The 26,926-nt window shown below is 38.7% G+C and overlaps 2 protein-coding genes across 2 annotated transcripts in view; one reads left to right on the forward strand and one right to left on the reverse strand.

Moving 5' to 3' along the window:
- Positions 1 to 1,437: 1,437 nt before the first annotated feature.
- LOC146331790 (somatomedin-B and thrombospondin type-1 domain-containing protein) lies at positions 1,438 to 9,192 on the forward strand. Its single transcript, XM_084745190.1, has 5 exons — positions 1,438 to 2,215; positions 3,960 to 4,151; positions 5,191 to 5,269; positions 5,410 to 5,592; positions 8,692 to 9,192. The coding sequence occupies exons 1-5, from the start codon at positions 1,981 to 1,983 to the stop codon at positions 8,807 to 8,809; spliced, it is 807 nt and encodes a 268-aa protein (XP_084601316.1). The 5' UTR covers positions 1,438 to 1,980; the 3' UTR covers positions 8,810 to 9,192.
- An 8,021-nt stretch (positions 9,193 to 17,213) lies between these two features.
- kcnb1 (potassium voltage-gated channel, Shab-related subfamily, member 1) overlaps positions 17,214 to 26,926 on the reverse strand; it is a 40,712-nt gene continuing 30,999 nt past the window's right edge. The window contains exon 2 of the mRNA XM_084745203.1: positions 17,214 to 20,212. Coding sequence (XP_084601329.1) covers positions 18,287 to 20,212 — 1,926 coding nt within the window. The 3' untranslated portion in view covers positions 17,214 to 18,286. The remainder of the gene's footprint in view (positions 20,213 to 26,926) is intronic.

The raw sequence follows: 26,926 nt of genomic DNA on the forward strand, positions 1-26,926 counted from the left end.
TATATGCATATGTGAATACACAGTATACTCTAAAGAAAAAATAGATACTTGTTTTTACTGAACAACAATGTTTTATCTGAAGCAGCACAACAGTGTGCTGTGCAGGTAAAGATTTCCTTTTCTGAAATACAGAATATATTTATAGAAATGGGTTAAGACGGTAAGAAGGATATGAGTTTAAATACTGCCAAGAATCTTGCCCTACTGTGAGTGGTTGAGTAACTCTTGGAAACAGCAGCAGAAATCACATCAAAGTCCTTGAATCTAGTGGTATTCCTAGTACCTGAATATTGGCATGCAGTGTGGAGCTGTGTCTGAGTGTTTGCCAGCTAGTTTCCCTGTTGGATAAACCCATAAAAATACTACATTTTTTGAACGTAGTGTAGTGGAAAGCCTTTCAACCGTGGGCCATTTCTGTCCTCTGTGAACTGAGTTCATCGAAAACACAAGATTGTAGCCTGCTTCTTTACCTTTTTGGATTCTAAAAAAATATATATTGTTGTGAGAACTGCTTTAGAAAGAAAGACAATTATTATTTTGAAATGGAAATCTTCAAATTTTACTATAATAACAGGAGAGAGGGCGTGAGCGGTGTCTATATGGACTGTGGGTATGTCCTGTTAGTGCTGACTGTCTGTTTACTGGAGCAGTAAATGAACAAGGTTCCCGTCTCTGCAAGCTAAACAGTTTTGTAGATACACACTGGGGCCACAAGGTAGGGCCACACATAGGGGAAAGGAACCACGACTACCTCAGTAATCTTTTTTGCTGCGTCTATAGTCTATTTGTGTCACAATTTATAAAATTGAGTTTGGGGTGTTTTGTGCAGTATAATCAGTGTTTCAGCTCCACTGATCTCCCCCTCTTTCTGTCCCTATCTTCTCCCTCTGTGCACGCAGCAGAAGACTAATGGGAATCTTGGTTCAAGTGGAGGCCTGCACTGTCCACACTGTTGTTCTTTTTGCATGAATAACCTCGGCCATAGGAGTTTCATTAATCCATTCTTTTCACATGTTGAGGCACACATGGGCCTGGGAAGCTGCTGGCAGATTCACCATGAGAGAGAGGCAGTGAAAGAACTTAAGCATACATACGTACATACTTTGTTTCTATACACTCAGAAAGAACAAGTTCATTTCACTTGCCATTTTTGTACCCATTTTAAGTTGAATCAACTTCACAACTGAGTAAATACAACAACATTTTAAGTACACTTAATAAGTATATAAAGTAAAGATAAGATTGGAATTTTTTTTCTTAATTTTGCTTTAAAATAAGATCAACTTGTCAGATTTTAGAGTGTTTTACTGATTCTACAGAAAATGCAAACACAGCTGAGTGGGGGTTTATATCGTACTTTTTATTTTGTTTTAGAGAGTGATGTATTTGTCTTGTTGTATCACTTCTTTTCTGCACATAGGATTGTGGCTACATTTAGAGGTAGCCATGGGAGACTATTGGTTAATATATTTTAAGGGAGGAGAATCTGTATCGAAAAATCAAAATATGAGTTTTTATTTTGAGTTTTCTTTCGTGACACATGGGCAAGATCAGGAAGGCACTTTATGAGGTAATAAATTCTCCATAAAATCGTGAGGAAATACAGACCAGAAAGTTGTTTATTGTACTAATTCAGCCAAACAGATCAAGTAATTGCTTAACTGATTTTTTCCAGTCACATTAAATCAAGTTTTGTGAGTTTCTTGTTCAGTTTAGCTCTTTACAGTGGCGAACTGTTCCTTTAAGAGATGCAGAGTTGACACATGAATACTTTCCAACTCAGTGACCAGCTTCACCTCCTGATGGACACCGTCCTGACTCAACCTGTGTGAAAGGTGTTCATTTGAAGGACTTTAACAGGACAAGCCTTCAGACAGTCCTGTGGTGAAGAAGGATTACTGCTCAGTGGTTTAAATAGATGCATAGTTCACCAAACTAACTCAACCTGTTGGAGTTGCATGCTGTGTCGGGTCCTTCGTGATGACAGTGTGGAGCAGCGGCAGATCTGTCTCTCTGGTTTGTCTCGGAGTGTCTTTGTTCCTGGTCGGTCCTTGTCAGTCCGGCTGTCGGGAAGCGGGTCTGTGCTGCGCCGGTCGGGACCCATCATGCACCAGTAAAGGATGGAGGTCTGACCGCTCCTACGGCTCCTGCTTCTGCGACCAAGCCTGTGTGTCCACCCTGGACTGCTGCCACGACTATGAGACAGCCTGTCCAGGTGGGTCACTGCTGACAGGAAAACTTTTCATCTTCTTTTCATATGAAGGAATGTTCTCCATTACAGTTTAGTGTGATGAAAGTTGTGTAAGACCAGATGAGAGATCTGTTAAATAAGTAAAAGTATCAATATCACCCTGTAAAAATATACTACAGCACTGAAAAATTTACTTCAGAAAAAACATAAAAGTATTACCAACAAAAAGTTTCAAAAGTAACAGTAGGGGAAACACTTTTTGTTCGAGCATCAGTAATTCACTGGCTGTTTGTGCAAGATCTCTAAAACTGTGATGCATGGTATCTATATTTGTTTACTATAAATAAAACTGACTTGGACATTTACTACACAATCACAGATTATGTGAGTTAATATCAAGTGTAAAGAGTTCTGTTGTTACAACCTACCCCACTACTGGGGCGAGCTGTAACACTAGCAGGGGAGAGATGTAACAATGAGAAGTAATCTGCTGCAGTGAGATCCACTGATATAATTTATAAAAGAATTTAATTTAAGAATGAAGAATAAAAAAATTTGAAGAAAGTGAACAATTAAAGTGACAAAAAACACTTTGTGCAGGTGTCACATAAAGGTTTGAGTCACAGGTGTGTCAAATGTAAATGACTGCCCAGAACTGACAACATACACAGTTGACCCACACTTCTTTTTCCTTGGGTTTGCAAAGGGAATTGATGCAAAGCATCAAATTAAGCTAATTTAGGTTATGGAAATCATTATATCCAGACTACAACAAAACAGCTGGCAAAAATAATCTTGATTGAAAAATTACTTCCTCACCCAAAAATCAGACGTTGCTCACAGAGACATGCCACTTCGCCTGTGAGTTCACAAAGTATGGAAGTGTGCAATAGTGATGACATCACCTCAGCACTATTCTGATTGGTCAAGCTGGCAGCGTGAATGCTAATCCAGTGTTACAACATTCCCTGGTCTCCCCTACTCATTAGGCAGCAGAATGGCCCCTATCACTGTGTGCTATCTTAGGCTATCACATACTATATTATCTGATTATTATTACTGTAACATTATTATTAATGTTGTGGATCTAATTTTAAGTGCCATACAACATATATGTTACTAACTAAACTCTTGACAATAGACATTTTTATACAGCAGCCATTTTGGCATGAAATAGTGGTGTAAACACAGGTGTTACCAGTGATACTAATTAAAAGTTCTGTTCCATTCAGGTCAGGGTGCTGCTGTTGTGCGTGTTGAAAAGACTCTGCTACACTAAATGGAATGAGACCTTAGTAGTATCATTGGTAAAACCTGTACCTACTCTATTTCATATTACTATGGCTGCTGTGAAAAAGGTCTTTCATTTTAGAAACTCATTATAGGTTTTCTGAGTAAATTTTTAGTCTAAACAAAATATATTAGATAAATAAATCTATTGGAGTAGAAAAAAGCATTATTATATTTATTTTCATTTTTTTAGTCTTTTACTTTATTTATTTTGGAAAGTAGCTTGAAATATTCAAGTGAAGTACAAGAAAATCAAAATTGTATGTATATAAGTACAGTACTTAGTTACTTTCCACTACTGTTTAGGACTGACTTGTTAAAGAGGTCCCCCTTTTTGCCATTAAAATACATAATATGCTCCAAAAAACATAAATAACCAACAATAGAATTAATAAAATTACTTTAAAATTATCTGGGTTGTGTTAGTTTTGTTTTTTTTTTTTCCTCAGCTCTGTGTGCTCTGTGTCTTTCTCCTCAGCGGTGTCCTGTGTGGTCAGTGAGTGGACGCAGTGGTCAGGCTGTGTCGAGCCCTGCAAGGCCACAGTCCGCAGGCGGAGCAGGACCATCCTGCAGGAGCCGCTCAATGCAGGTAAAGCCTGTCCACATCTGGAGGAACATGCCGGCTGTGCAGAGTACTGGACTCATAAAGGGCACTGTCACAGTGCACTTGGTGAGTCAAATCTACCTGGATTCTTCAACATGTTCATGTGATCATCATTGACATTGACATTCTTTAAAAATCAGTCAGTGTAATTACTTCATGCTGTTATACTATCCACCTGAAGACAGCTCACCCATTCAGTCACACCGGATGTGTATATTAGCAGAATTTCTGCTGCTGAAAGTTACAAACTGAAATTTATGAATGGCTTAAAGGTACATTTGGATGAATAGGGTTATCCTAAAGTGTGTTTAGACCAGGTTACAACTGAAGTTAAAGGGAAAACTTGGCACTTTTGATGTGGATGTCCAGTCAGTGTTGAGTTCTCCTACTGCAAAATCTGTAGTTCCTCCTCCATCCAGGGATGTCACAGTGACGTTGGTGTTAAGGAAGAACGAAAGGCTATTTTTATGTGCTACATGAACACTTCTGTCACAGTGTCAACAGTGTTTTGGCCAACAAAATAATAGCTATAGGCTTGGGTGGTTATAGCACGCAATGCATCTTGGTACATGTAGTTGGCATGGCTCCATGAGAAGGAGAAGTCAGTTTTCTCAGTCAATATAGCATGGACTGAGGAATTTCAATTGACTACATTTACCATCACCAAATGCTCTGTTATGAGTCAAAGTCCCGGATTTCACACTGAATTAAGAATAAAGAGTGTTCTTAAAACTCAGAGGTTACTTGTTCCATTCACAAGGGTTTGTACATTTGTACTGAATACTGTGTTGTTGTGACTGTATAACTGCAAGTAATGGAGATACTAATGCATGGGATCTATGAGCAAAGCTGTTTGTCCCAGGAATGCCAGGGTGTCAATACTGATTCTTTCTTCAAATCATACAATAAATCAAGCGAGACGTCCTCTAAACAGTGCAGATCTGCCTGTATTTTGGCCTCCTTAATTTGAAAATGACACACCAGAGAATCCTGCGTTCATGAACATTTTCCCCAGCACATGCTCATTTTAGATGTATGAAGCCCCAGCATTACAACATACGGTCACATGTAATGTTCTTATCATGGATGCTCACTCCCTCTGCAGTCCCAGCGCTTATTATCACGGGTGGCTATGGCAACGCCAGGAAGAAAAGAGACATCCCCGACAGCAGCGACATTATAGGGTAACACATCTACAGAAAAATGTGAAATTATCCTACACTCTTTGGTATCACCTCATGTATGGTCAATATGTGTTGAGTCTGAGTTTGGTTTGTGTGTGTGTATGTGAATGTCTGAGCCTGTGCGTGTTTGTGTAAAATAGGTATTGTGTCCAGTTCCAGTTGACCTCTCTGACAAAAGGCTGCCAGCAGAGCGCCGGCCCACACACACAGTGGATGCAGTACCTGAGGGAGGGCCGCCGTGTGTGTGTCGAGTGCCAGCCGCCTGCTCTCGCTGCTGGACAGACACATTGTGCCGGAGACGGAGAGGAAAACAGTGAGGACAGGTAAGAATGGAGTCGCAAATCACAAATCACTGCTTGCTTTTTTTTGTTTGACCGTCAGCTGTCTTTGAATTTTGAAAGCCTCACAAATTTAAGCTTGTGTTGTTTCAAGAAATGCTAACGACCATAAGAGATAGATAAGGTATTTGTTTTTAAAGCCCAGCCAAGAGTTATTCAACCATGAAATTAATTTGAAATTAATTTTGCTCATATGTGAAGAAACTCAGCATTGAACATAACTTCACTACACTAATAAAGGTCACCTTTCCGCGTCACCCTATGGCAAAGTCAAGTGTTCTGTAATTATCAGCTAAAAACAGTATAACATATGAGCAAACCAGAAAGTAATTACAAGTTCTACTTGTTATTTAAAACACACCGTATGTGCTTCATGTTTAATAATGTAAATTAATATCAGTTACTTACAAAATATCACAAATTGATTTAAATGCTTTGTAGTGTGGTGTTGATACTGGAATTTCTTATTTCGATACAACACTTGAAAAATATCAGTACTCAATGCCATTTTCAATACCACAGGGAAAAAACTGACTCAGCATTGAGCGTATAAAATTTATGATTTTTATTAACGAGGCTGTAACATGACAATGGATATAGAAAATGAAGAAGAAAATGAAGAAGACAGCAGCGTGAGTAACTGAGAGGAGGCGGGACTATTTTCGCACTGCAGCGGTGTCAGAGAATAGAAAGACAAAGAAAGTGCAGCTGGTACCAGAGTGTCAGTACTGTGGAAAAAAGGGTATTGAAACCAATTCAAATATTCCCTATTTATATTTATCAACATATTGATATTTTCAACAACACTAATGCTTTGAATGTTGTTTGTTTACTAATGCTTATACAGTATATTTGTTTGTTCGGTGAACTATGCACAGGAAATGTGATTGGATTTCTTCGTTGTTGTCAACTGGCTCCTTTGGACCAGAAAATTTTCTTTTTTGTTCATGGAGCAGCAGTTTAATATTTTAGCATTAGGGATTTACTATATTAGGGGAAAAATCATTGAAAAGTCAACAATGGTGTAAAGGGATGAAATAAATGATTATCTTTTTTCACCTGCCAAGGAGTAATTCAGTTTAAAGGAATAATTTGAGATTTTGGGAAATTCAATTTCTTCTTGAGAGTTAGATGAGAAGTTGATACCAGTCTCCACACAGAGTGGAGATTAATCTTCTCCTTTAACTCTAAAGCAAGAAAACAAATGATCATACCTGAAAATGTCATTTTACTTTTATACTTTTTGGAATCCACAAAACACTGCTGGGGTTTCACAGGAAAACAGCATTACAGAATCTCCCAAACAGTGTAAGTGAATGGTGACCAGTTTTCAAACATAAAAAACAAATGGAACAAAAACGTAAAAATGCCCCCAATACTGCTCATTTGGTGTAAAATTACCTACACTCCCCGACATGCTGTTTACACACCGTCACAACACACACACCCGGTTCAGACAGTATGGACATGAGAACGTGGTTCCAAGCTAAGAATCTACAGTGATGATTCAGGCTAAAAAACATGGTGTAAATGATTTTGTTTTAATCAATTTGACATGTCAGGCTTTAGGACACTTGGACTACACCAGACGAGCAGTATGGAGGCATTTTATGGTTTTATTCAGTTATTTTTTTACATTTGAAAACTAGTCACCATTCACTCCCATTGTTTGGGATATTCTGTAATGCTGTTTTCCTGTGAAACTCCAGCAGTGTTATCTGGACAACAAAACTAAACCTGACCCTTAATCAGCATGAGGGTGAGTAGATAATGACTGAATTTTCATTTCTGGGTGACCTATCCCTTTAAATTGTGTTTTTAAAAAAGACCTATGCAACTGGCCGCACAGTCTTTGAGAGCAGTCCATGTACAGGCCCAACTTATAGGTGCCCTGTGGCATTTTCTTGTAATCCAACAAAAGTTATGGTTACATTCACTTTGCACCAAAACACATTAAGGTTGAACAAGTATGATCAATGCACTTCCTTCCTCATAAAACATTTGTAAAGCTGAGTTTTTGTAAAAGTTTAAAACTTGCATCATTACTAGGCAGCAGTTTTCTCCTTTGTTGTCACACTGTTGCATACCTTGGACCATTACCACCAGCTTTAGATCAGTGGAGTAGTGTGACACTGTTGGTAGGAACATAGACGTGGACGCCATACTGGCCTTTGGATTGTATGTGTGGTCTGGTCAAGACTAGCCACATTCAAGTAAATGAGGGAGCTGCTGCCTAAGAAACACTAAAATGTTTATATTTCTCAGATGATTTCAATTAGTTGTTTTTATATTTAAGGGTTCATGATTTTTGTGGAGTTATAAAAAAAAATCAGACTCCATAAACCCTTGAATATAACGAGTCATTGAAGTTTGGTTGAGTAACATCATAATGCTTTTTATGCAGAAAAAAGTAGCTGCCCCGTTTATTTGTTTATAGATCAGTCTTGATTAGACTGAAAGGGCAGCAGTATTGACACATCACAGCAGTGGGCCAAAGAGGTCAATGCAGATAGCAAAGTCCATCGTGTCACTGGTGTGTACATGTGCTGCATGTACATCCACGTGTGCATGTACAAGATCTACAGAACTGAGACCCATGGAAACACCCCCATAGTGCTGCTAGAGGTTAAAACTGCACAGGATACCTTTAATCCAAAACACATTCATCTTTGATTTAATCCTAATCATATCCACAGGGGATATGTTTTTGAGTGGGCTTGTGTGTCAATGAAAAAGAAGATATGTATGAACATACATGAACTGTTGCACTTATCTTTACAACCAAGTATCTGCGGAAATCTAGCATTTAGAACACAGTTCTACCTGTTTCTGTCTCTGACACAAAGTTGTGTCTGTATTTTGAGAGGTGCAGTGGTGGAGAGAGAACTGATATGTGGGTCAGTTGCGACAGAACAGCCTGGGTCACATTTCCAGGGTGTTTTTTATCCACTTATCTACACCATATCTCTTAGCTCTGTTTGGTAACAGTGAGGATTACCACTAGATGGCAACATTGTTCATCACTTGGATGTACAGAGAAATCTTGTGAGCACTAACTCAGTCGTTCATCCCTCTTTCCCGCAGAAGACAGTCTCTCCAGTGGCAAGCGGTGGGAAACCCTCGATGCAGGGGTGTGTGGAGGCGGGTGGGGAGGCAGGAGGCCTGCTCCTGCCCAACAGCCCACAGCTTCCTCTTCATATAACATCCTCCTTCCTTCTATTAGCTTTCCTCCTGTGCATATTTACTCAGACACACGTGTGCATGAAGAACAATCTGCCAGTATAATTACAAAACATAGAAACACTGCTTACTTAACCTGTTCTTAAAGAGTGCTGGTCAATGCTCAGTTGTGCCTTTTTAGTCATACTGACCAAATTTAATCTTCTGCAGATTAGTACAAATGCATATAATTTTTTTTTAATATGGCTGAATGTGTGCCACTGAACATGTTTACATAGATACTAATTTTCTACTATTATTCCAAATATGACAATGTTCCGACTTTGATACAAATCACGTAAATAGATTATTCAATTTGGATATTCTAAATTAGGCCTTATTCTGAATGCAGCATTTTCAGATTAAGACGTGGGTCTAGGCCAATATTATTCATGTTTTAGAAACATTATACAGCGCATTTGGAATATCCAGCTCAACACACACACCTGTTTCTGATTAGCTCTGTGTGTACTAAACAAACTAACTAGACAACAGTTGGCAAGACTGGAGTAGAGATGCATGCACAAAAGAAAAGCCCATATGTCAGGCTGGAAGAAGAAATGCAGCTCCTTTAAAAAATTCGGAAAGATTTTGATATCAGCAGGTTTTTGGGTATGTTGTAGGACGTGCATCTAGGGTGCACATGTCAATGTACAATGTAAACAATCATATTAGTGGAATATTCCTTTTAATTAGCTCTGCAAACAGCTTAGTAGGATTATTGTCTTTTCAGAATAAAAGCAAAAACTGGAATATTTTGTGCATGTAAAGTAGTCAATGAAAATTCCTACTTCTAAGCCTGAACATAATAAATTTACACCCCTAGAAATAAGGGTGCTAACTAGAACCATATAGGGTTCTTTGGCTTGAACCCTTCTTGGTTCTTGGTAGAACCTTTTATAAAGGTTTCATTTGGAGCCCTTTCAGAGAGATCTACCTAGAACCCAACAGAAAGGATTATATCTAGAACCATCTGTGAAATGTATCACCCAGAACCTCCAGAGATATTCTAAAAGAGAAACCTTCTATGGTGTAGTGGTTCCACCCAGAACCCTCTCTGTGGGTTCTGTCCAGAATCTTTCCACCTTCTAAGGGTGCTAACAAGAACCCACCAAGGGGTTTTTTTTGTGAGAATCTTTTCATATTCTGAACGGTCATCCCCACCCTTTTTTGTTTCTATAGGTTTTTTTTTTTATCTAGAACCCAGCTGAGGGGTTCTACTGAGAACCCTTTTATCTTACAAGGATTTTACCTACCAAGAACCCTTTTCTATTATGGTACAAAGAACCCCTGACACAAGAGCTCTTTAAGGATTTCAGTTTTTTTTCTAAAAAGGGTTCTTCAGAAGTAAATGAAGTACCTTTTAACTGCACAGCACAAACCTCAATAACACACATTCCTGTTTTAGTTTGCATCATAAACTACAAATAAATAATTAAATAAAAGTCAGCAACCCCTAATCAAAATGTAAAGTGATCTGATTTATTTCATTTTAAGTCATCCAAGGGAAATGTTGTTTTTCTTAAGAAATAGAAATATCTTGGGACATTGAGACACTTTTTTTTACATGACAAGAAGTACTGGCTCTGTGTGAATCACAACCAGTCACAACGCCAAAGTTACAACATGCACTGAACAATAGAACATTTATACAGAAACAACAGCATAGAAAGTCAACAGGTAAAAATTTGTTGTTTTCTTTTTTTACAAAACAGACAGCCTCGGGACCTACAAACAACATTGTATAAGAGCTGGCTAAGGTCGTTCAAATATCTTTTTTTTTTTTCAATTCCCTGGAAACAGTGTACTTTACAAAGACTGATGGCTTAGGCAAGGTTGGGGTCAATTCCACTGAGAGCTGAAAACGTAGAAAAAATAGAGTTTATGTTTTAAATTTTGTAGTAGGTTTTAATTTGTCTCATGCTATAATACTGGTTCCTTTTCGAGTGTCATGTGTGATGTGTGTTTTACTCCATCAAGGCATCCTGAATCGACCCCAACCCTGTAATAATACAGTGTTAGATTCAGAGTATGTGGATATGGGCTACTTGCTAAAGCAGTGGTTCTCACTGGGTATTTGGAATCTACCACATGTCCTTGAAAAGAGTCCCATGAGGGTTCAAACAAAAATGAAAAAGACGTGAACCTCTTACAGATAAATTTAGCAGCTAGCGCAACAACCAAATTCTATTTTAGGTTTCAACTAAATGCATTTACTGTACAATGGGGAGTCTTGCTATGGAAAAGTTTGAGAAAAGTGTGCTCTTCATCTTAATTTGTATCAATAAATGAGAAATAAAACACGTCACTTGAGTGTGTTTTCTTCATAAAGCATGATGGTTTAGTCCTTTGATTCACATCAGAATTTCTCCACAGGGATCTCAGCAAAATGAAAAGCTCTTTTATACTATTAGGTTTCATTAATTTGAAGGGCTCCCTTGGAGATGGAGGGGAGTAACGTGCCCAAAAAATAAAATAAAAACAAGCATGACTTGTAAAAATAAATGTTTGTTTAGTTGTTTTTGTATTATTGTGGTATCATGTCACAGTATCACAGTCTAGGTATCAAATCACAACACCATGCTTGATGTTTCTTTGCACTACCTTGTCTAAAAGCTGAAGAGTACCAATACTAGTATCAGGATTTCAATACTTTTGTGAACGTTTGTGAGCGTGCCTATGCACATGAGTGTGCATTTGTGTGATATTTGCCCATAATAAATCTCATTTCTCTATAATAGTGCTTGCTGCCTGTTCGTTGAATATTGATTGTCATCATTGTTGAGAGATATTTTAGTGAAAAATGGTCCCTGACTACCTTAGAAAACCTAAATGAAGGGACAGAAGCTCACATGATGCTTCATGAAAGGTTGTGTGAGCTGAATGCCCTTTATTGTAGTGTTGAAAATTATCCAGTTCTTTTAAATAATGCAGTACACGCAGAAAGACATGTCTGATTAGAATTCGTTTCTTCATAACTTAAGAAATCATTCTGAAATCTCCATGGATATTTAGATGTAACAGGATAAAAGATGTTGAAATGTTTGGCATACATTGGCCTTGACTTTTCATAAGATAAAGATAAATATGCAATGAAAAGTTAATCAGGAACAAACATACAACTGGTGGTCTATGAACCAAATGTTTCTCTCGTTGAGATTCATAAAACAATAAAATGTAATGGACAGCTTGCATGTTTACAGTGATTTCATTGTATAATACAATCTGTGAAACTTCCATCTTATAATGTAATATAAAGAATTATACAAGTGTGTTGGGTCAAGAATTCATTAATGTGTGAATATAACCAAAGGAGCAGCCATTTAAAAAGAATTCAATCTGAACATCACCAGAGGAAATCTGGAAAATGTTAAATATCTGCAACCAACAAACCCTTTGCTAAGCTTCTCGAACAGTTTAATCATAGATTAGCAACCCTAACTAGGCACTGCAAGTCTCTCCACGTAGAGTGCGCGGGGCTCTAAGAAGAGCAATACGTATCTCAAAAGTTTGGAGGGTCGTGTCTTTTTTTGGTAGTCTTTTAAAAACCTAAAACACAAGAGCAAAAGTGTGAGAAATTGATTAAATTTTGTCTTTATCTGCTCTAATGTAAGCTGCAAATGTTAGCATGTCCTGCTAACTAACTTACTACTTGCAGTAACTTCCAGCCAAATTTGCGTTGATACCACTGCATTTGCTAAACTCACGGCTTATTTCCACCAAGGGTTAAATTGGGATTTGTTATGTGGGGGGTTTGAGGTAGAGGATGTGGACTGGTGCAGAATCAAAGTGGACCAGCACTGACACATCTCTCTCTGTCTCTCTGTCTTAGTGGAGTTAGCTTTGCTCTTATCCCAGCTCTCTTTCTGGACAGTCGCAACCTGGTTGGTCTGGCTAGGTGACCGCCTCTCCATTGCATTTAATGTGATCCTTATGCTTCCTTTTCTGTTGTCTAGCAAATGTGTTGTATTTCACCATCTGGTCAATGCTAAATTGTACATTTAGCATTAATGTCATGTACATAGCCATTAAGTAACTTTACATGTTTGAGACCATTTTACAAGGATCTTGTTTTAATTTGAGTCTGACTGAAACGTAAAAAAGTCAGCTGGGGACAGACTTCTCAGCTGACTCAAGGACAGTAGCATTAGCTTACATCAGCTAGCTACACTCACAAAATTTGCTAACAAGAGACATCATTTTAGCCAACAAAGTCCATGATCATCAGCTAGAAATGAGCAGAAGCTTTTTAAAATTTTTGAATCAAAAAGGTCAATTATTATGCTGTAGGGCATTTTCTCTTTTTAAAAGTAAAATTATTCATCTGGGAATATCTTTTTGCAGATGATACCTAATTTTATGTTTTAAAATTCTTTTGAGTGTGATTTTTTTTTTAAATATTGCCAGATAATTTAATTTATGAGCAACAAAGGACAATCATTAGACATTTCACTTAAATACACAACAAAAGGAATGTATTGATACATATTGTATGTACTTGGGAGTTGACACTATGATGCTGCATAAAATTAATTCATCACCAGCTCAAACCATCCATCCTTGCCTAATTATATGATGTGTGCCAAATAAGATCCATTAAATCCTCCTCCCATCCCTCTCTTCATTGCTATAAATGAAGCCGCATTTCAAAGATTAATTGCATGCTAAAGTAATCTTAATTTCTCATATGATTAGAGTTCTCTTGGCATTACAATCTGTGCATGTTGTGCTGCATGTTAGAATCAGCACTACAAATAGAATACGTAGCAAACAAAAGCAGGATTCCCCCGACATGCGTACATTCATATCGGAAACAGTTCATTCTTCTCCATTAAGCTGCAGTCACACTGCTCTAATGCCCTGGCTTTACAGCAGTCATACACACACACACACACACACACACACACACACACACACACACACACACACACACACACACACACACACGGTTCCCGCTGCCTCTCACAGTCATTGCTATTCCTTTCACACCTCTGCTCCTCTCACTATGGGAGAGCAATATGAAATGGTTCGACTGTGATTAAAACAGGAAATGAAATCAGGGTTTGTGATTAGGCTCTCAACCACAACACTAAAAATTTTTATGTAAATCACCTTCTGTTGACTTTTGGATAAAATGCCTACATTCTTAACAACCGCTTTTATTTGCAGCTTACCAATATATTGGCTTTACAGTTTGGTCCGTTTTGTTTGAGAATTTTACAGTTGGCAGTGAGGTTCTTCTTCACTCATCTCACTACAGTCTGAGAAAGTTGTGATGACATAAGACATACCTGTACTTGAAAATTTTAAAGGTGTTAGAAAAATGTTTTACGTTCACATTTTAAATTAGATTTCAAGAAGTTAAGAAAGGATCAGTGAATGGCAAGTTATTAACTCTTTATATTAAACCTGTTCATGTTTTGTAGCATGACATATATGGATGTACTAGGGGAGACTGGTCATGGTTGCAACATTTCTTACATTTCTCTCAGTTACTCTGAGACTATTTTGACTAGACCAACCAAATCTTTATATATTGAACTTACACTTGTCTGTTAATTACCCATACTATTTAAAGATGATTACATGTGACATATCATTCACCATATTTATATGAAAGGCAGGAGTCACATGTTGCAACTGACCCCAACCCTAGGGACAGCTGCAACATGATCCGGGGACAGGTGCAGCATATTAAAAATGCATTCACTAATTCAGTTTTATTTTTGTCTCAATAAGCATAATATTCTGAAAATATGTATTGTTGTAAAATAATATTGTGGTATTATTTATTTATCTTTAAAAAAAAAAAAAAAAAAAAAGTGTTGCTGACTTTTGGTTGTTTATGTGTAGAACGTAGGCCTGCCTTGAGTCAATGTGTAGATGTTACAGATGCTATTCATCTCTCTATTTTTCAGTGTGCAACACAATACTGCTGTTTGGTCTGTTTTGACATGGCTGCTTAGGTAGGGGACAGTTGAAACAATGTATTGCAACCACCCCCATCCTATCAGCAGTGACAGAACATCATGTCACTTAAAAATCAACAAAACAAGGATTCAAACTAACTAAGTTTTGATAAATTCTTTTAAAAAAAACTTCAGGAGTGGGTCATGAGCATATACAGTATAAGTGTCATCACTATAGCACATGTCTGATCAGAGGAATAAGACTTGTTGCAACCATCCCCAGCCTACCCTATTTTACCATTTCTATTATGTTTCTCTCTGGACAGCTTATGTTGTTTAAATGGTGTCACTTATTGTGTGTCTTATGTATGACTGTTTCTCTCTGCTATGTGGCAATATAAACAGATAATAGAGAATATGTTATGGGGAAGTGTAGTTTTTCTGGGATGCTACAGAGATTTTAGACATAAACAACAATGTACAAGGTCCTTAACATCGTAATGTTGCTTTTACACAGAACCTATAAATATGCACAGTGAGAATTGACTCTGCTAACATGTGATTACTGTGCACACCTGTCAATTTATGGGAACATGCCTGTGTATGTATGTGTGCTTGTTTGTATAGATGTGTTGAACATACGTTACATGCAGCCAGACATTCCCGCCCCAATTAAGAAACCGTTGCTGAGCTGCTGCCAGCCTTTGAGGACAGCTGCCGTCACCATGGAAACAAATGTATCTATCTATCCTGGAGATTGTCTTCCATACCTGCACGTATCTTCAGTGGGTGTGTGTGCTCATGCATGGGTTTTATCAGGTTTACAACTGACTTACGGTTAAGTTAATAATCCGGCTGTGTATATTCAGTGCTGTTACGGTTTATTCTGATGATTTAAGGAACAAAGTAGGGATGGAGAACTCCCTCCCCTCTTTGAGTATCAAATACATGCATATTCCATTATCTGAGAATGTGAGTTCTTTGGCTGCTTTTGTGTTGGTCAAAGGAAGGCCAATGCATGCTGAACATCTGTTACCGAAATAGGTAACACTTTGTAATAACCATGATTAATAAATGGTAAATTGATAGTTAATTAAACTTAAGTTAATAGCTATTTCAGTCTTGACAAACGTTGAAATGATAATAGTTAACTAAGTATTAGTGATGCTATAATATATGTATGTTATTTTACTACTAGTTTGAGTAATATAAAATAATTAATAGATAAATTATATATTGTATCATAGCTGATGAGAGATGATCACAATTCCATCACACTAAATTCATGAAACTAAACCTTTTGTAAACTTTAGTAAACAGTTTGTTGCACACATTATAAAATTTTTATATACAATATTTACTTTTTATTAAAGATTACCAAATGCTGTGTAAACCTTTAAGACATCAATACTTTGAGAGATGGACCAAATATTTGTAAAGCTTTGTTAATGGTTAATAATTATTTTGTAAAACATCTACAAACATTATTTGGATGGCTATTGTAAAGTTGCAACTAATATTTTTAATATCTTACCTATGTGTATGTATGTATATGTAACTTATGTTCTTTAAATTACATACATAAACTTATGTAATTAACATACTTCTTTAAACCCAAAGCTGGTCTTTTCCTTAGCTTATTCAAGCCGTTTTTGTGCCTCTATTTTGAAAATCTTCCTGGAAGTTGCATACTTATTATTGCTAACTTGACTAACATGTGCAAAACTTCCACTAAACGGCTGCCTACAGTGTCATAGTTGAATTGTAGGGTGACTGACCAAGCTGCCATATTTGACATGTTGGGAGTGAGAATATGTTGCTTATAAACATTTAGCCTTGCCAGCCAGACCTCTCTCCATGGCGCCCAGCATTCTGGCTCCACATACAATCAATTTGCCATAAGGGCAAAAAACTCTCTGGCTTGTTTGCATTTCTCTAAACCAATTATAGTCATGTTGGGCAGAGCTAAGCCCAGGATGCAGTGACTGTGTCCCTGCAAAACAGTGTTGGGGGGGAACTTGATTTGCACGTCAGGAGGACAGCCATTAGTGACCTAGGGGCTAATTTTCCATTTTTAGCATATAGTTTGCGAGTTCGGAAAGTATTGTAATTTCCCAGGGACTCTGAAAACTCAAATAGCAGATGCCAACTGAAACAAGCGACAAATGGCAGGTTTATGCCCGCAGTGTACGTCTGGTGAGTCAGACGAATAAACATGGGACGGTTATTGTAAAGTTGCAGTTGACATTTTATAAAACTTTTAAATTGTGTAATAAATGGTTAATCAGGTATATCTAAAAAATATTTGAATATTTGTTAACTGTAATATAACAAAATAAGTATTAAGTTTATTTAATCTTCAATTTACCATTTCATAATGATGGTTATTATAAAGTGTTACCTTTAATGTCAGTATCTATGCTATAAACAAAAAACTATTTTCATATGTTTAATTTTTAAAAGTTATTGTATGTTGACTGGTTGGGCACATGCATGCTTCATAGATGTGCGCTTTATGCAGCAAGCTTATTATTTCTGGCTGTTATGTTAGCCCATATTAAAAATTCTTGGTCCACTACCATCTTTTAAAAATGATACTGATGTGCTAATAAGACAATATTCACTGGTCAAGATCTGAAAGTATCACCCATTCTCACCATGACATGATTAACATAGGGGAACATCGCAAAATACTGTTCATTAAATAAAGAGTGCTCATTATAATGGATGATGGGCTCTGATAAACTGCAGCCTCTGTGCCAAGACAATGAACCTTATACAGGGCTACTCTTCACATATGATTATGACACAGCAGACGAGCAAATCACATATTTCTATAAGGAACTTTCTCTTATCTATATAAAAATAAATCAGGTAAGACAATCTCAAGAGTGTGTTTACATGAATTACCATTAGATCACCCACTAGCATTCACACTCACTCACACACATCCACACATATGCAGACATGCACACTCCTACAAATGTAAATGACTAAGGCCAGTTTTGGGAATGGAGGGCACAAGTAAGTAGCTTATAGGCTTCTAGGTCCTCTCCTGTATCTCCAAGACTACAAAATGAACTGGGACTCAGTAATGGGATAGTGGGCAGCTGGGATTTTCTTTCCTGGACAATACAGAGATAACCCCCCTGCAGCGCAAACCATCATTCAGTTGGGTTAGACCAGTTATAACCTCTCTGTTAATGACTCTCCTTCCACAGGGATCTCTGCACAGACCAGTCGGCTACCTGGGAGTGCTTGTTTGTTTTGTAGGTGTGTAATACCGCTAATAGGAATGAGTTGAAGGAGGGGCAGTGACATTCTCCAATTTAGAAGTGTTTTTCTCCCAGAGTATTCACCACATGTGTTCACCCTGAGCTTAATGCCCAGTGGCATGCTCAGGTAATTTGTCATTTGAAATGTTTCAGCGAGACCCCTTTGTCTCTCCCTCTTCCTTTGTCTCTGGCTTTGGAGTGTTTTTAGTCTGTCTGCTTAGTGCATCGCAAACACTCTGGCCCCAGCTTCCTGTTTATTTCTGCTGCATTTCTACCTCAGAGGCTTTTATCCAAAGTATTTTGACGCCCCCGCTCAACCTTTGGTCTACGTGCCATCTCAGGTCCTACGTGATTCTCATGAGTTACCCCACGAATCCCTTCAATGGGGAACAGACAGTTCTGGCCCAGCATTTTCTGGGCTGCTTCTAAATGGTTGTTGCCTTTCTGGTAATTGATGTTGATGTTGCGTTTTGGGCTTGAACCAGCCAAAAGACGCTCTGAGGGACTGGCGTCAGAGACATCGCGGAGGTGCTCATCATCATCTGTATCAGCATCTATGTATTTGCTGATGGAGGAGTCATGGAAGGTGAAGACAGTTGGGGCCAGGGCAGTGCTCTCTGGGGACTTGGGTGGGGTTCTGCTGCTGGCAGTGGTGTAGATGGAAACCTCAGGGCTTAACAGAGAGTGATCTGACAGGACAGAGCTGTCTGAGGGCGGGGACGGGCCTGACTCCCCCTCGCTGCGACAGCCTCCTTTGGAAATAAGGCTTTTCGAGGAGGTGCCAGAGAAGAAGAATTTCCGTGCATTCTCTGAGTATGAGGGCTTTGTGACCGACACAGGAGTCAGCATGGGCTCACGCTCCCCAATGGTTTGCTGGCCTGTTTTTGCACTGCCTTGCTGGGACAGAGCTGTAGCTGGACTGTGGGAGAACCTGTTGCTTTCTTGAAGACCAAGGTCCAATGCTGGACTATGGGGGAAGCGTGGATTCTCCTGGAAGTCTGTAGCACAACTGATGTAGCTGTCAATGCTGGACAAGCTTTTCATGTCCCCTACTCCTTCTCTGGTTCCTAGCACGGGTGGCCCATGATCTTGGATGGCCCCCAGCTCTATCTCATCCCTCTGTTTGCCAGCTCTGGAGCCCCTGTCTTTAGCATTGAGGTTTGGCTGGGATTGGGTCTTGGCCATCTGGTTGTACATCTCCTCTAGCTTCTGGACATTTAGCCTCTGGGGGCTGTTGGCTCGGGCCTTGTTGGGAGAGCCTAACTCCTGGGCATTGAAGGAACGGTTTGAGCTTGTTTCTGAAGCTGCTCTCTTGGGCGTCCATTTCCAACGGCTTGGAGAGAGGTGGTTGTCATGAGGCCTCTCACTCTTCTCTATCACCACATCCATTAATTCTGCACTGCGAGCAAATGCCTCTTTCAAGTTCATGGAGACAATGCTACCATTTCTCTTTGCCCTCTCGAGGGCCTCCCTTCGTTTAAGTGCTTTTTCCTGCCTCTTCTGCTCCTTGTAGAATTCAGAGAAGTTATTTACAATAATGGGGATAGGTAGGGCAATCACTAGTACTCCAGCTATACAGCATAAACCCCCTACTATCTTTCCCAGTAGAGTTTTTGGGTAGATATCTCCATAGCCCACTGTGGTCATAGTAATAGTAGCCCACCAGAAAGAAGCTGGAATGCTTTTGAACTTTGTATCCTCCTCATCCTTCTCAGCAAAGAACACCAGACTGGAGAAGATCATGATACCCATGGCAAGAAAAAGGATGAGCAGGCCCAACTCATTGTAACTCCTCCTTAGAGTGAAGCCCAGAGACTGAAGACCTGTAGAGTGACGAGCCAGCTTCAGAATACGCAAGATACGCATGATTCGGAAAATCTGAACCACGCGACGGACGTTCTGAAATTGCAGCACACTCTTGTTGGATTCCGTCAGGAAGATGGTGACATAGTAGGGTAAGATAGCCAACAGGTCAATGACATTCAGAGGACCCTTAAAGAACTTCCACTTGTTTGGGGAGGAGAGGAAGCGAAGCAGGTACTCCATGGTAAACCAGGCAATACATACAGCTTCCACGTGGGCCAGTTGTGGGTTGTCTGATGACTGGCCAAACTCATCTGTGTCCTGCAGCTCTGGAAGGGTGTTCAGAGACAAGGCAATGGTAGATAGCACAATGAAGAGGATGGAGATGATGGCCAGGATCTGAAAGACACATTTATAAAAGTAACGTTAGTAAGGACTGCATAAGATCAGATAAAATCAGATATCATTCCTTATTCTGATTAGACAGTCATAGTCCACAATGCACTTCCAGTGTAATTAAAACATTTTGATTACAGTATGAAAGTACTGACTGTCAGTGAGTTCCAATAATCTTACAGTCTAAAGAAACCTTCAGTGGGCCTAAATGTCTGACTAAATGTGTGATTGGCTAAGAGCTAATGGGTTTGGATTGACTTGGAGCATTTATTTATTCATGACTCTATCAAGCTTATACACATGAGTGAGTTTGCTTGAGTGGAAAATAATGTTAGGCAATCAATAAACAAAAGCATCACAGAATACAGTGTATGTGGCTTGTTGAAAATCTTCTTCTTACAATTGTCATATATTTCATAAACAAACAGAAAAAACTCAATTTAAATAAAGAAAATAAACTTTAAAGCTGTTGTGGGCAGTTTATCTTTGACATCACTGGGCTGAAGTTCCAATATAACTTCTAAGTATAATCTAATTCAAGTGGTCTGAGAGAAAACTAGACCTCTGCTGCTCCTCTTTGCTCTGTTTTCAGGTCCGTAAGATAGTTGATTATTGAGTCACATTTTCAAAATGTAAGTAGTTGAAGACCTGGGAATGAGACTCAACAATCAACTATCTTTCTACAGAATAGCTAACATTAAGGAATGTTTTCATAAGAAAGTGCTTAAAAATGCTGCTAGCATGGCTACAGAAAACCTCTTAGATTTAGAATGAGCAAAATAACATTGGCCTAAAAACCTCAAGAACAAGTATAGTCAGCAGAGACTTGATAGTAAATGAAAACAGGTCATTAATATTATGATTACAGAAAGAGTCCTTGAATAGGTTCTTGAACACTTTCCTCAGCACCTTATTTTGCAATAAGTTGTTTAGATAATCAGTCATGCCTAATATGTCAAGGCAGTGCTGACCGTATCCACCAAATCAGTGATGATAAAATGGCAAAGTGAAAAGACTTCAGGGCTCCATCTGTGTTCAGGGAACTAGGGTTATAACACTTCCACCTTGTGCTATTTCACACAGGTTTCACCCTTTAATGGTCGCTCTATATTTAGAGGGGAGAAGCCTATCACAGCCCGTCACTTGCACCCCCTGCTGTGACACCACCATGACAAAAAAACTGAACATGCAATAGTCACATCGGAGCAGAATATCCCCAGAATCCACTGCACTAGAACTATATGATGCTTGATTCACATTACACAGTACAGAGGACTGGGAAGTCTGTCAGAATACAGCATCCTGACACACACACACACGGTACCCAACTCACACTCCACCAATCATGCTAACAAGCAAGTACGCAGTGATAGACTACACCTCTCACAGCACCGTTTGACAGCTCCCTTCTCAACCATCATTCATAGTGTAAACAAAAACATCACTGTCTTCACTTTGAAGTATATTATTCTTGTAGCTTGAGCTTGTTTGATCTGAATAACTGACTACACCTAGTGTATATAACACAGTGAGAAATATTGGAGGAAAAGTTGCACTGCTATCCAGCCTGTGACAGTAACTGGGTTGAAACATGAAACTTTACAGTCACTCCACATCATCCACAGACCTGGTAAGTGCTCTTACTGCAAGAGTTTTCATTGAGCTTGTGTTCAATCTATGAAAACTGCTGGATTATCTATCTTTTTTTGGATTATCCACTAAAAAAAGTGACAAAGTATTATTTTTTTTTCCAATTTGATTTAATTGTCTGTAATATTATTTGGGTAAATGATTTGATTCTGTAGACATTTGGAGATTTGTTTAGGGAGTGTGTATAAAAAATATGCAAATCCTAAATTTAAGCAGTTTTCTCTTTAAGGGTTTATTTCATTACAGTTTTAAAAAGAGGTTCCAATATCCGCTTTCCTCAAACATGGGGATGAGCAGCACAAATTCACAGCTCTCTCTTGATCTTATTGCTGAGGTATAAGAGCAGCACTCCTGCCTGACCTGAGTGATGATGATTCAAGGAAGGAGCATAATCCAGCAGTGCAAATTATGCATATTTATCATAAATTGACATATGCTCTGATGTTCATGTTTACAATCATTTTAATGCCTCTGCACAAGTGTTACACAACAAAGCATCACATATTTTGATTACTGGCCATGCAACTTTAAATTTTGTGTAACTGCTTCTAGCCTGGGAAGCAGACAAATCTGCAAGCTGCTTGCTGTCTGGCCACCCTTCAAAAATTCTCCACCTGTGTTGGATCTCTTGAGGCCAATCACAACCATATATGTAAAAGGGTACAGGTTTGATACAGGGACTGACAGACAGCGTCACGAGCCCAGATTTGAAAAGTCACACATCACAGGTTTCAAGGGCAATGCACCAGTCTCACAAATCTCTGATAAAACTGTCATCCTGGATTTCATCCTCAGTCTAAATGCCCAATAAAGGCCTACACTTGGTTGTCAGTCCATCTGTCATCTGCTTTCTTCTGCCACTCCTTGTTGATCTGTCAAAACACAATGAAAATAAAAAAAAAAAGCTGGTTTGTAACAGCAGATTTTAAGAAATGGTGGCTGAGATAAAATGCTGCAAATACTCAACCAATCAGAATGTTCAGCGCTGCAAGCTCCACCCTCAAAGTTCCCGTACTTTTAAAAAGTACTGTCTCCCCGGAGCAGGGGCTTGTGGGGGAATAAAATAATATCATGAGTTCCTGGAGTGGAAATACAGTTTTAGTCTGGCAATGCCATTGTACTGTGCTTCCATAATCCATTCTGAATACACCTGTGTGGGAGGCTTCAAAACCGACTATAGAGCTGTTCCTTTAGTGGACCAAGGACAGGATTACTTCATGAACTATAGTCTGCGCTTGTTATATTAACCCTGAATGACTCCAAGAAATCCTGACACAGTACCAAACAGCACAACTTTGAGGATGAGTAGGAGGTTGTAGCTGGAACACGGAGCCTGTTTTGCCAATAGCCCACACGAATGAGGTTAGGATGTTATATGTTGGAATAAATCACAGAATAGTTAAATATTTTCTTTCAAAATGGATGCAGCTTAGACCACAGTACTGTGTAGGCATACAATATATTCAGTATTCACAGTATGAAATTAATTATTTCAGTGTGATTTAATTAGAACTTGAGTTATAAAACAATGCAAAATAAAAAAAACTCCTCCTTTTGTTAGGCTTGATTAAAACCTCATCTGTGATATGGATCTGTCTTTTACACACACACACAGTCATTTGTAAAAACAAACAGACCAAAGGCCAGTGCAGAGCACCTGATGCAGGGTTTCCCTCCATATTGTCCAGAGGAAATTAAAACACCGCAGCCGAAATAGGGCAATAGCAATGGTTGTTAGAAGGTGATTGACAGCACGGGCCTTGACAACGGCCTAATAATTCAGAGTCCACTCCCAAGAGTAAAAGTGATGGTTAAAGAGGCAACCTTATCTACGTCCAATCAGAGCAGGAGGACACTGTTGCCATAGCGTCACGGCAGACATGAATAATGACCCTATCTGTTTATTTTCCTCCCTCGGTGCTCCTCTCCTGCTGCCCTGGAGAAAATCTATTTGAATCAAACACTTCAGGAGCGGAGAGGTGCTGGGCCCAGAGTGAAGGTGGAGCTGACAAGTGCAGCAAAAACCTGAATGGATAGAGAGGGAGCAGCAAGCACAGTCAGGAATTGAAAATTATGATCCTGTTAAAGGGATTTTTATTTTTATTATGTTTTTATTTTTTTATATATATATTTTTTTACAAAGTTAATATGAGGCCATGGAAAAACACAAACAAACTGACTGAGGCAACACTAGTTCTGTAAAAGGTACAGGAAAAAGGTAAAATTACAGATTTTGCCAACGGGGGCTGTGTAATTTGAAGAAAGCGATATCTGGCTTAGGGAATGGTGATTTCCTGTCAGAAAAGGCTATCTAAGAGCAAGGTAAAGCAGTGAACACCTTTTTTAGGTGGTTAAGGTATGTTTTACTGTTGACCCTGTGTACAGCAGCACATTACTAAGCTTCCTACAACCGAGCTGTTTCTCCAAACTGGAGGATGCTGAACGCCATCTACTATAGGTTATATGCTGACTATCAACAACTACATCATACAACCCCATATCAGTAATCAAATAATCCATCTATCCCTTTAATTCTTTTGTCCAATGTTTCTTTTTTTCCAACAAAGGAAATGTTTGAAAATCTGGTAACAGTGACGAGAACAGTAATTCATGCATTCATTTTATCATGGTTAGATTATATTTTATTAACTGTTTGTTTATTGTCCTTAGGACCAGTGTGTAGAATTTAGTGGCATATAGGAAGGAGCTTGCAGATTGCAAATACTTTGCCTCACCCTCCCTTTTCCAAAAAAGAGAAACTACAGTGGCGGCAAAATTGTGACAAAAGTGAAAGGCCCTTCCATTGTAAAGGACCTGCACCCTCACAACAATTCCTATTTTCAGGTGATTAGACAATAACAAAAACTCACTTCAATATTATATTTCTGCCATATTCTGCCAGTAAATCCCTGTAAATCCCTGCAAAGCACTTTATGACTGACTAAAAACACTATATAAATATAAATATAGCTATTATTATTATTATTATTATTATTATTATTATTATTATTATTATTATTATTATTATTATTATTGTTGTTGTTGTTGTTGTTATTATTATTATTATTATTACCAGACATGAACAGAACTGTTATGAGTCAGAAAAAGGATCGACACATGATGCTAACAAATCTGAAAACTTAATTCTGCAGAAGATTGTGTCTACAGAAGAGTGGGACCAAAAAAGGGCAGAGGTAATGGGATTGAGAAGCTATAAAAAGGCCACTAATGATGGTACTGTGTAACAGTATGGTTATGAGGTCAAGTTCCACTAGGCAACCCTGCACATTTCCCACTGGCCTATGTCCCTGTTGACCCTGCCTCTATGCACTGTGCTCTCTGTCACACTGTTTCGCGTGTCTTTTTTGTCTGTCTTGTGTTGTTTAATGTCAGTGGGCGCTAATTTCATCAAACTATTGCACTGTAAATCCGAGATAAACCTTTCAGTGCAGATAAAGGAGACCACAAACATGCACATGTCTAGGAAAAGGCTGAATGGAGCATCAGATATGATGGTAATGGCACCAACACAATTACAGACTATTTATAGACTCTCAGTGGACCCCAACACACACGTAACAAAAAAGATGTTAATGTGACCACACCTTAAATTACATCCTTTATGTCACAAAGTTCACTGTGATGAATACTCCATTATTGCAACTAGATTACATGGACAAAAAATGAGAGTGACTCCCAGCAAATGCTCCTTAGTGGCCTACTAAAGGGAAGAAAAGATGAAGGGATGAGATATTTATATCTAGAGGAGAGGAAAAGACAACATGTGTGCAAGAGATGGAGAAAGAGAGGGAGAGCAGATTGACAGGAAATCCCACTGTGACTCTAAACAAAGCCAGATCACACTGGTTTGTGTCTCTCATGGCACATTGTCATGTGGCTCAGCAGACACAATAAGTCCGCGCAGACCCCCATCTTCTAGGACAAGGTGACACCAGCCCTCATTAGCCCGTTTGAAAAGATACCCAGGACAGAACTGGTGTGAATGATGCCCTCAAAATCCACAGAAACACGTCACCCTTTGACATTCTCCACATATGGTACATAAATTATCTCATATAAGAAGGGCAGAATGACAGTCATTACACAAAGACTATTAGCTCCTCTGCTGAACAATTTCAGCTCTCAAGAGACAAGTACACTTGGGGCTTAAGAAGAAGAAAAACACATTCATTTACAAATTATTCCTGGGCTTCTTACTTAACCCGTACTCTGTTTGTTCTGCCACCAATTCCCATCCAGATACGATGGCCTGGTTTTATGTTGGCTGTGTCCCAGCAGCTGTGATTAATATTCTTTGTGCTACATTGGTTTTGTCAGGGTCGGGTCCATTTATCTGTCCGCCCAGTGCTCATGCAACAAGGACAGAACCTTGAACTTTGCACTTTTTATATAGACTTTAACCATTAAATTACTGACGTGAATGTGAGCACAGAACTGAAGGAAATTAGTGGTCAATGAGCCATCAGCTAATAAAAACAAAATAAAAACTGTCTATGAAACTACTGAGCTCCATTTTAAAGCAGCATTAATAGATTTTTTTTGGCTACCTGGGGAGAGCAAATACCTGGAAATGCAACACTGGCGTATTATGTGAGGGATCATTATAGTGAGTAGGTCATTATTGTGAAATAAATCCTGACAGGATGATGCAGAACCCATACACCAAGCAGAAGGGTCTTGAATTACCCACCCACCTGCTTATTACACGGCTACTTACGAAAAAGAAAACAGTAATTTGACACAAAATATTGATTTAAAAATGATTTTATTGCCTCCACTACATCCTCCAGAGTCTGTGATCAGAACTGTGTCCATAGTAATGGTTTGTGACTCACAGCAACACTCCACTATTCAGAAATACCAGACTGTAGATGACAAAAGCATGTAATAATGCCATATAAAGTTGTTGTGAACATGTTAGCAAAATGTTGCCTATGGGCATTTATTTGAAGTTGTATTTCTTGCCATCCCTCAAATATAAGTCCAATGTTCATGTAACTTTCGCCTCTGTTTTGGTCTCCACCAAGTGCTCAAGGGACAAATGCA

This window comes from Lutjanus erythropterus, chromosome 2, assembly GCF_056507025.1.
Source record: "Lutjanus erythropterus isolate fLutEry1 chromosome 2, fLutEry1.hap2, whole genome shotgun sequence".
NCBI classification, from domain to species: domain Eukaryota; kingdom Metazoa; phylum Chordata; class Actinopteri; order Lutjaniformes; family Lutjanidae; genus Lutjanus; species Lutjanus erythropterus.